This window comes from Magallana gigas, chromosome 6 (assembly GCF_963853765.1).
Source record: "Magallana gigas chromosome 6, xbMagGiga1.1, whole genome shotgun sequence".
In the NCBI taxonomy this organism is placed as follows: domain Eukaryota; kingdom Metazoa; phylum Mollusca; class Bivalvia; order Ostreida; family Ostreidae; genus Magallana; species Magallana gigas.
Genome location: NC_088858.1, coordinates 33155649 through 33167571, shown reverse-complemented (window position 1 = coordinate 33167571; position 11923 = coordinate 33155649). Strand labels below are relative to the sequence as shown.

Here is an 11923-nt window from a genome sequence, read left to right as displayed (position 1 = left end):
CAGAAAAGCCCGCTCACTAAAACAGGACATACTAATATTTTTTCCACATGAGTCAATATTCAAGTACTTGGAAACTAGCATTTCAAGCAACCAATTCATCAATTAAATATTTTTATATGTAATAATTGCCTCAAAAATGAAAATTTTTCGGATTAAATTGTTTTCAACAATTTTTAATCTTCAGTAGAATAAAATGCCAAATCTTAAGGAATTTTTAGTTATTATGGTTGGTCATTAAAGTAACCACCAGATCTGCGAAAAATATTAAGATTTTATTTCATAAACAAAAATCTATATATTAAAAAAAAAAAGACCTTTTAAATTGGGTATTTTTCTTTATTTTGAAATAGAGCTCTTCTTCTGAAGGAAATAAATACAGTCTAAAAATGGCTATGAACATCGAGACTCCTTAATATGAGTAATCAACTTAGATGTGACGAAATTGTTATTATTGGTACAGTATTAATTGCCCAAATGGTCGCGGTATTTGACCATAAAAAAGCATGAGATTTGTTCATCATAGTCTTACAAAAACACAAAAATTAAACCTTTTTTTCTCACGCACTTTTAAAAATAATTTAATTCATGAACTAATATCCTTTTGCGATACGTTCTAATCGACAATTGTTGTTGGTCTTCTTTGTTTCATCTTCTAATCATTTATTTTTTACAATCATCCCAATCCCCATTCCAAAATCTTGGTTTATTGAATAGACAAAATACAATTTACTATTACGACAAAAATCACACATGCTTGGCTTCCGATGAGTTTATGGAAAATTGTTATATCATAGGAACAAAATTAATGCATGTGTTTTACAGGCACACATATTATAATAACTAAAGTGATTGCATAAACCAATACTTCAGAAATTCTGGTTATTTTTTTGAAAATGATTATGAATGAATTCAAACTGTGGGTGGGAGTGCAGTAGTAAAAGATTGAAGTACATACTTAAGATTTGTGCTTAATGCAATAAATATGTAAGTGCAATCTCTCAACACCAACTTAAGATTGAATCCGGCACGTGATATAAATTCATTTTAATTTTCCTTATTTTAAACTTCCCTTTCTTTAAAGTGTAATTAACATCCCATGCATCCTTGATCTTCCTCTTTGCTTATTAAATGATCCAACATTTCTTACCCCTTGATAAAAGATTTTCATACAGTTGAATATAGAAAAAAGATTTGTCAAATGCAAATATTTCACTAAAATCATAATAAAAATAAATAATGTGATATCATGATAAAGCATTTTACAAAGTGCAACATAATGTTTATTATTTTTAATTTAAAAAATGATTTATATCCTGTTTTACACTTGATCACTCACAGAATGTACAATGTATTCATATTATGATTAAATACTTGTATGTATTTGTAAATTTGAAAATATATCTTTCACGTAGAAGGTTTCCGGTTTTCTTCTTTCTTGTCAACCACTTGCTTACTTCATATCCTCCATGGGCCAAACAAAATTCACCTGGTGATTTACAAGTGTGTCTATGCAATCGACATCGACGATTTCCGGGAAAACTGAGTTCTTTTAATAACGATGCTTTGGGACTCTACGCTATATATAAAGTCATTGAAAGGATCAAGATTCATTACCAGATCCAACGCTTCGATCAAACATGTGTAAGTAGAGGACTATGTGGCTGTGTTTTTTAGTTATTGCGTTACATAAATTTCTTCTCTATATAGAAATGTATAATATGATCTTTAAAAAATGTTTTTGTTGATTGTTCAAAATGGGGTTTTTTTCAACTAATTTCTTTTTTAAAATTTCAACCGTTTTTCTCTCTCTGTAGATTTTCAGACAATTTTATCTATTTTTCATGTTTGTTCATACATGTTTCTTATAAACTATTTAATTTTTATTTCATTTAAAAAATATATCTTTAACAATTTATTTTATGTTTTCTTTCTTTCCCTATATAGATTTCCGGGCAATTTTATCCACTTTTGGTTTGTTCATATCTATGACAACTTCGACAGAGGGTGCAATTAACCAAACCCCTCCATGGAAATCTCCATGTGGAAAAACAACAATACCACCCTCATTCCTGGCAAGTTTGGGACCTATTCTCAAGCAAGCTGTACCCATCAAACGTATGCTACACAATGTCATCATAGAATTAAAGGAAACTGATGAAAAAGTTGAGGCAATTCAACAATATTACGTGAGTTGTGGTTTACTGTATGCATATACCATTATTGTAAATTTTGAAAACATTATACCTATGAGTTTATCTTTTAAATTAACATTGTAGGTTAGGCAGAAATTTGTCGATGCAGTAGAAGCTAATATTATTCAAGGTGAAGAAAGTAATCTTCATCATATCATTGGATTCCCTGTGTATAAAGGCATTCAAGACAACGACACGGTAATGTTGTTAAATTTATATATCATAAAGAACATAATTTATCTTGATGCCTCTATTTCAAATAATCTGATATTAGGGTAGAGATAATTATGATTTTAAAATACTTATTTATTAGTTTTTGTTAATTTCAGATAGAGGATGTATTCTACAGAGATTACGAGACCTTTTCCTCTGTGTTAGTATTTTTAGAACAATCCAGCTGGGATGTTGTAACCATAAGTGGCGACACCCAAAGCGTCCTTCAGATGTACAAATCCGTCATTAGCAAAATACTGGGCATCTTGTGCAAATATTCAAACTCAATGGAGAACAGAAACATCACTTATGTATCGCGAGATATCATGCAAGACGAAGACAGAGAGGTTGCTATCGAATCGAGGCTACTCCGAAAACGCGATTTTATAATTCTTAAAGATTTGAGAGTTCTCCTGAAGAAAATGATTCCAGATTACGCATTACTTAAGCAATCCACCCCTTGAACTACACTTTATGCCACGAGTTTTGATACAAAAGAGTGATATTCATTTATTTTTTTAACTGGTTGTTGAGACTGCATTATCTGAACATTTTTACTGCTTATTTATATATTTATAGTTTGCGTGCATTTATATATATATTTTTAATTTATATTTATTTATTTGCCATTATACATGAAATAAACATACATATAATTAGTTTTTCACCAAATGACATTTTGTTTCATTTTCTTTCCTTCCCTCAAAAATGACGGTTGGGGTCCTTATTTTCATGACATTGTTATATTTTAAATTGAATACATAAAAACGCATATTTTGTTAAAACATTTTATACTGTTGACTTATAAAAAAAAATTAGGCTTATCATTTGGTAAATTTGACAGGTGCCCTTTGACATCTATAAAATCCAATGGTCTTCCATTTAGAAATTGTTAATTTACGGAGCAACCTCAGGAAAACATCTTAAGGAAACAAATAATTCCCTCCAATAAAACATTTTGTTTTATGATACCTGAACAAACTTAACACGGATTCGCCCAAAAATTAATGCTCTTGAACATTTCCCATAAAATCCATTAACAGTTTGTTTAGAACTTCATCAAAGTTGTTTTGGAATAGTTAACCACGTACTCTAAAGAGTTGTAATATATGATTAATTTTGAATGGTGATAACTCATTGACGTATTTATTTTTCCAACAACATTAATTATAGTATTTCAATGTTATTGATAAATGAATAGTTAAGTATATTTTTCCGTCGGATGCTCGCACTTAAAGTTCCCACACCACTATCACGGATAAATGAGGCAATACGAGTTTAATTTCCCCATTGCTTTTTCTGATTCACACAAATGTACTCCGTGAACTTGTCCGTGATTTGGGAATTGGAATATATTTTTCTTGCTTTAGACATGTACCAACTTTTTTCAATGGACAGAACGAAATTTTCATTTTCATCGTGCTTTGAAATAGTGATGTGTCTATGTGTGAAATTTTATGATAAAAAAAAATACGATTAAAATCATTTAGTGTAATTGATAGGGAAAAAATAATTCGGTAAATTGTTAAGATATGATATATAATTTTTGTCATCTTTATCTAAAAGATATTTTGTATAAACAGCATACACTATAATTTATGCATTTATCAATTATCTTAATAATGGGCTAATGGTTTACTGTTCAGTAAATTATAAAAGACAATTCCCCCAAATGTATTTGAATATACATGACACATTTAAGTGTCTAAGAATAAATCATGGTTAGGAGGCAATCGTTTTTTATTGGTAACGGATTGAATAAAGAAATGGTAGGGATAGATTTGGTCTGTATGTATCTATACAGATAAAGATTTCCTAATATAGACCTAATATAGAAACAAGATCAGACTTGAAAGTTCTGTTTTCATCTTTCTTCTACAATTCAGAGGTTATTGCGTCATGCTCCAAAGAAAAGAAAATGTTTTTTTTCTTACGTTGTTATGAAAAGCTTTGATCCTTTTTTGAAACCTCTTTCTTAACCGCTTGATTATATTTTGACGAAATTAAATCTGCCATACTCTATCAGGTATTATAAACTAATACATTCGCCTCTGCTTCTTTTTGGATATTTAGGTTAAACACATCTTCTGATAAATCAGATGCAAAGTTTTAACGTTATGCATATAAATATGCTCTACCTATTTGCTTTAATAATGTGTTTTAAACTTTTTCAAGGTGTAAGTATTTAAGTTTAGTCTTTGACTGGGATGAATTATTGAGAGTCTGTCAATGTGTTTTAATTCAATATTTTAATGATGATTATGCATACAGGTATTTTATTTCATCCCAATCAATTAAGTGTACATTGTTTTGATATTGATTATGTCATTCATTAAATGATAATTAATAGCAAATTCACATATTTTGGTTGTCTTACTTTCACATTCTTTTGTAAAATTCCTGTATATAGATATTTAAATGAATATGAATAAGTAACTTCAGAAATGTGCTATACCCAAGTTTCGCCAAATTGGTGAACAATCACTTTCCGCCAAGTATCTGGAACAGTGAAAACTAAACGCTGAAAGTATAGAAAGTTTATGTAAGAGTCTTGAAACATTTTTGTTCTTTGGAATATTATTTTTAAGTAAACAGTCTCTCTTTTTTCATTTTTTTTTTATCGCCCTTCCGTTTGATAAAACTCTAAAGCATCCTTTCAGTTCCAACACTATTTTCACGGATAAACAAGGCGATATGAACTACATTTCTCCTTTGTTTTTTTCTGACACAAATATACTCCATGAGCTTGTTCGTTATTTAAAATTCAGATATCATACCTGCTTGAGACATGCATTCACATTTTTAATCGACAAAATACATTTGCTTTGCAAATAGTAATGCATTTATCTAGGTGAAATATATCCTCAAATTCGATTAAAAAGTATGATAAAAATCATTAGGTAAACTAAAAAGGTGTAATACATGTATATGATTTTTGTCATCTGACCTAAATATCGTTTAGGCTATATACACTACTTTTTATGCATTTACTTTTATCTTGTATCGTATGATATTCATCGTCTAGGTCAATGGTTTACGGTTTAGTTAAGCTTTTCAAAGCCAAAAGCTCAACCGAGTTCCTTGATCAACTTATGTTTTGTGTTTGATTTTGGTCTACTGTAAACTTTATTGAGCTTGAAAATACAACGCATCTATTCGTGACTGAGCCAAATAGAGAGCATATTATGACTTCCTAACAATAACACCCATTATGACTTTTATGGTAACATTAATTGGGGTTATGGTGATTTGTATTTATCTTAACTTTAAAATAATATTCGGATAATGATTCAAACAAAAATGGAGGATACATTATCATTATAACAAATTCAATTTGTATTTTGAATGTTATAAATCATCCGTACTAATACCTTTTTGAGAGATTACAAAATTAATATTGAAATGAATACAGAAAATATATCTTATGATAATGATTATTTGAAAAGTTATCAAGAAGAAAGTTATATGAGATTCGTGTAGAATTTATAAGGGAGATGAAATGTAACGAGGGGACAGTGTGAATAGAAATCACTTTCAAGAACATTGAAGCAGAATTTATATCATATATAAACAGGCGCGTGTAAAGAATATACTTGATGGCCGAAGGGATTCGGAAATGCCTTACAATGCAAAAGATGGAAAGAACTATGAATAGAAATAGCAAAACACATTGTGAAAAAATCGATCTGAGTAAAAATCAAAACAGAACAATTTTGATCTATGATTGGTAAGTGTAGTGCAAATTTGCAAGTAGAATTTGAAAATTTAATTAAGAGGTCATCATCTATAAATGATAATTTAAATCTCCAATGTTTTAGAGATTGTATATGTAAATTTATTTAGACCCGGAAATCAATGCATTGGTTCATATCTAATAATGATTATGACAAAATGAAAAATTATGTTAACAAAATCTGTCTGTGGAGTGTTAAAATATTTTCAAGTTGAATTTTGGACAAAGAGTGACACATAATGTTCTTTGTTGAATTCAATATCTATTTTTATATACTCGCCCATTAATTGATATAAGTGCTAGCCCTATTTGTTTTTTCTTTTAAAGAACGATAATTCAAACTTGCTTTATCGTTAAAATGACAAACTGACAAACAACAAGATACTGATACATGTGTATTTTTATATCAACCATTTAAAAGACTGATCAATTACTACTTACAATTTTGTAATATAATTTATTAACACAAATTTAAAAATGTGCTTCACTGTTATGTAGATAAACATCATCGTTTTAATTGATAGTCCAAGATTTCATTTCTGCTCATATACAACGGTTATAATTCTAACATTCTAGACCTAGACTCAGGTCGTGTACAAGTTATAGTAATTAACACTTTTCAATTTATATAATTATGGGGATTTTTTTGTTTTAGGTTGAGATGAAAAGTCGCCGTCACAGACGTTTTATTTCTCAGAAAATAACCAATGTAAATGTGGCGTGGGGAATAAAATGATATTTCTTTAAAACGAAAGTGCTTTCTTTGTCCATTTTTTTTTAGTTTAATTTTTGGAGTATGGAATTTAAAAAGAAGAATTGCTTTTGATTTTTGTATCATGGAGTGAAATTTGAGTAACTGTTATCTATTCATAAATAGACCTTTCCCTTTGTACAAGACAATAATTCACTTCAGTTATAATTGCTTAATTATTTTATTAACTCTTACACCTCACCTTTGAGTTAATTGACTCACTCATATTGAAGTTTACTCTATGACATATGTCACTCGTGCTCAAGTGCTTATTTCTATTGTTTTCAATTCTTATTCATATTGTGTTATACACCATTGTCGGGAGAGAGAAATTAGGTTTCGGATTGTTCGGGTGTAGTTTTTGGATTCCCAGAAATCACCCATACCGACCTAAAGTTAAAATAAAGTGCTTTTTACCATCTAAAGCATTTTATTTTTAATGTCGCCGGATATACAGAAACACCACATTTTTCCCGGTGATAGTTTGGTGGAGATATCCTAAGGGTATTTTACCCGGGGCTGCTACATATACTTTGTAGCAGTTAGATCCTGCGTACCAGCAACCGAGCGAGTTTTCTAAGAGCATCAACACACGTTGATATTGCAACCCAAGAGCAGATTTAACCGCTTGTTACGACCATATACCAACGTCACTGCTTTTCGAGTTTTGGACATCCCAGGACTTGCACGGACATACTCTACGCCTGGATTCCATCCAGCATGTAACAAGAGCGGAATGACGTCACCCTGCGAACACTTGTTCTCGTTCTGTGTTTTTCGTGTGTGGATTTCTTTGCCATTATGCTAATATGTTCTTCTAAGCGACCGATCTATTGCATTCGAATCCTAGGAGAATTTTCCTGGTGTGGCGTCCGACGACAAAGGTTCGTTTTAAATATGGTTCACCCCAGAATGCGGTGTTGCAGTTGTGGACCTCCGCAATGTGGAAATGCGCATGCTTGGTGTGACAACACGGAAGTGCAAGTCGAGAGACAAAAACGATCTAGAACATCAAAGACCGGCTGTACATCACCATTTAAAGTAGATAAGTGATTAATTTAGAGACTAAATAACAACCATAGCGATTTTGATTGTATATAAGAACCACGATCAACGAAAAGGCTGTAAAGTTGTATCTGATATGACAACTTCCGGCGCGGGAAGTCGTCAATGTAAACAATGGAGATCATCAGAATGAAATCCTTGTTTTTTCTCGGATTGCTGACCTGTATATTGTGGAACAGGTCAATTAACCATGAAACATCAAGTGTAAATGAAAGTAAATCATTTGATCCTTTAGAACTAAGTATCAAACTCATGATCAGACACAGAAATTTGAACTGTATTCAATTTGTGAAAGATCGCACTCAACACACTCTCATATACCTAGCCCTGTTAATGCTGACAATCTCATCTGATATTGAATCCAACCCTGGTCCAAGAACACCTAAGTACCCATGTCAGGTGTGTACAAGGGCAGTGACATGGAAAGACAGAGGAGTTGCATGCGATGACTGCAGTAAGTGGTATCACGTGGAGTGTCTCCACATGTCAACGTACATGTATAATGCATTAGCATCATCTAGTATATCTTGGCAATGCACAGCATGTGGAATGCCAAACTTCTCTACTTCACTTTTTGATTCATTTGTTATAAACTCTTCATCCAATATCTTTGAGCATCTATCAGATTCCAACATCTCCTTGAGTCCCGGGCCTCCAGCTGCTGCATCTTCACCGCTGAAACAAAACAACAAAGAACCACCTCTGAACAAAAAGCTAAAACCGAAGAACACTAAAATCCTCATCATCAACTTTCAGAGTGTTAAGAATAAAAAAGCTGAAATTGGTAACCTCATTGATTCATCAAACCCAAATATCATTATTGGCACCGAAACCTGGCTGCGAAAAGACATCTGCAGCTCTGAGATCTTCCCAGACGGATTCAATGTTTACAGAAAAGACAGGAGAGATGGTTATGGAGGTGTGCTGGTTGCTGTAAGGTCCGACTACATCAGTGAAGAAGTGAATCCAGACAACGAAAATGATACTGAATCCATTTTTGTGAAAATTTCACTACATCACAACAAATCACTGATAGTTGGTAGTATGTATCGTCCACCCAGCAGTGATTTGGCGTACATGGAGGACCTAAAGCAACAAGTGGACAAACTGAAGAAGAAATATAAAGGAGCTGTCTTCTGGATAGGCGGTGACATCAACCTACCAGACATCCAATGGACAACACAGACTGTAGACAACCACCACTACCCAACATCGGTGAATATGAAATTCCTAGATTTAATTCATGACAACCATCTGGAACAAATAGTCTCGTTTCCAACTAGAAAAGATCGTGTTTTAGACTTGTTCCTGACCAATAGACCATCACTGGTCAATAGATGCGAGCCTCTACCAGGAATCAGTGACCACGACATTGTCTACATAGACACAGACATCACAGCAAAGATAAACACGCCTACCCAGCGCAAAATATACTTGTGGAAAAAGGCGGATAACACCAAACTGGAAGAACTGACGAGAAGCATGAACACCAATTTCCACTCAATATTCCACCCAATGAGCCCTATCCAGGAAATGTGGGATTTCATTAAAAAGAACCTACTAAATATCTTAAAGGAGAGTGTACCATCAAAACTCTCATCAACCAGATTTCACCAGGCATGGATAACGAGAGATATTAAGAGACTATCAAGACGAAAGAAAAGGAGCTTCATCAAAGCACGTAACACCAACAATAAGGCCGACATCAAAAGATACCAACGCCTAAAAAAACTAACAGAAAAAGAGTGTAAAACAGCATACAAGAACTACATCGAGGACATGATCAGCCCTGAGCTAACAAACAACCCAAAGCGATTCTGGAGCTTCATAAAGAGCAAACGATGTGAAACAACAGGAGTTGCTCCACTTAGAGACACAGATGGCTTAACTTACTCAGATGGGAAGTCCAAAGCAAACATCTTAAATCAACAGTTCTCCTCAGTCTTTAACAGTGATGAAGATGTAAGTACCATTCCAGATAAAGGGCCAAGTCCACACCCTGCCATGGATAACATCACAGTGACAGAGAACGGAGTGTGTAAACTGCTACGTAACTTAAACATCCATAAAGCAAGTGGCCCAGATGAAATACCAACTCGACTTATTTAAGAACAAGCAGAAAATTTAGCTCCAATTTTTACAACATTCTTTCAGGCCTCCATTACACAAGGAAAATTACCATCAGACTGGAAAGAGGCAAATGTAGTTCCAATCTTTAAAAAAGGAGAAAAGTGCAAAGCTGCCAACTACAGACCTGTTTCTCTCACAGTAGTCATATGCAAGATCCTAGAACACATAATATGCAGTAGCATTTCCAAACATCTGGAAAAACATGGAATTCTCACTGATGCCCAGCATGGATTTAGAAAGAACAGATCATGCGAGTCCCAATTGATCCTGACAGTCCAGGACCTAGCCAAGAGTATGGATCTCGGGAAACAGACGGACCTTATCCTTTTGGACTTCTCCAAAGCCTTCGATAAGGTCCCCCACGAGCGATTACTATACAAGGCAATGTATTACGGAGTAAGAGGGTCCACACTCCAATGGATTAGGGACTTCCTCAGTGGAAGGAACCAGCGAGTAATAGTTGATGGGAAGAGCTCCAACAATGCCCCCGTCCAGTCAGGAGTCCCTCAAGGGAGCGTTCTTGGCCCGCTGATGTTCCTCCTCTTCATAAATGACCTCCCAGAATATGTCCATCAATCCAATGTTAGACTTTTCGCTGATGATTGCGTACTCTATCGTAATATCTGTAACAACACTGACACTATTAAACTACAAGAAGATCTCAATAGTTTACTACAGTGGGAAACAGACTGGCAGATGGAGTTCCACCCCAGCAAATGCCAACTGCTGAGAGTCACCAACAAACGAAAACCTGTGACCAACTCCTACAACATCCGTGGACACAGGTTAGAAGTCGTGGACTCTGCCAAATACCTCGGGGTTACCATCCACAAGAACCTCAGATGGAACGAACACATTGATAACATCACTAAGAAAGCAAACTCCACCAGAGCTTTCATTCAACGCAACTTGCAGCACTGCCCACGTAATACCAAGGCAGCATGCTAAACAATACTGGTAAGACCCTTAGTGGAGTATGCATGTACTGTGTGGGACCCACACACAGCCCTTAACATCCAGAAACTGGAGGCAGTACAACGACGATCGGCTCGATTTGTGATGAACAACTACTCACAAACTAGCAGTGTAACATCAATGCTTGAAATTCTCCAGTGGACATCCTTGGAAGAACGTCGAGCCAGGAACAAAGCTATAATGATGTACAGGATAGTGCATGGACTAGTAGCTATTCCAACAACTGAGTTACACCCAACGATGACTTCAGCCAGAGGCCACACAAACAGATTCCTGATTCCCTATGCTAGGACCTTATTATATAAGCATTCCTTCTTCCCAGATAGTATCAGGATCTGGAACAACTTGCCACAGAGAGCAGTGGACAGTACCTCCCTGGATGAATTCCGACAGGAGGTCCTGGCATGCAGTCTACGTTAGAGCACCACCAACTTTTACCCGGTTTTAATCTCACCTGCACTGTATATACATGCACTTGTTGTCACACCGAGCACAAGCCGAAGTGCGATGATACTCCAAGGAGTCCTGCACTTTATTGGAAGAAGAAGAAGAACACATTTTGCATATTCCGGCCAAGACCTAAGCAAACGACGCTGAGATACAGACCGCACATTCCCTACAAAGCATTCCGGTGATCTTTTAGGCGAGGACGTCTCATTTTTCGAAGCGCGAGGGAATTATCATGGAGTGAAATTTGAGTAACTGTTATCTATTCATAAATAGACCTTTCCCTTTGTACAAGACAATAATTCACTTCAGTTATAATTGCTTAATTATTTTATTAACTCTTACACCTCACCTTTGAGTTAATTGACTCACTCATATTGAAGTTTACTCTATGACATATGTCCCTCGTGCTCAAGT

General features: G+C 34.4%; 2 protein-coding genes across 2 annotated transcripts; both read left to right on the top strand.

Moving 5' to 3' along the window:
• Positions 1–1483: 1483 nt before the first annotated feature.
• Positions 1484–3077, top strand: LOC136276560 (uncharacterized). The gene is made up of 4 exons (XM_066088889.1): positions 1484–1641; positions 1945–2186; positions 2277–2390; positions 2522–3077. The coding sequence occupies exons 1-4, from the start codon at positions 1638–1640 to the stop codon at positions 2867–2869; spliced, it is 708 nt and encodes a 235-aa protein (XP_065944961.1). The 5' UTR covers positions 1484–1637; the 3' UTR covers positions 2870–3077.
• A 3727-nt stretch (positions 3078–6804) lies between these two features.
• Positions 6805–11614, top strand: LOC136276485 (uncharacterized). Its single transcript, XM_066088573.1, has one exon. It carries the CDS (start codon positions 8069–8071, stop codon positions 10061–10063), a length of 1995 nt encoding a protein of 664 aa, XP_065944645.1. The 5' UTR covers positions 6805–8068; the 3' UTR covers positions 10064–11614.
• The last annotated feature ends 309 nt before the right edge of the window (positions 11615–11923 follow it).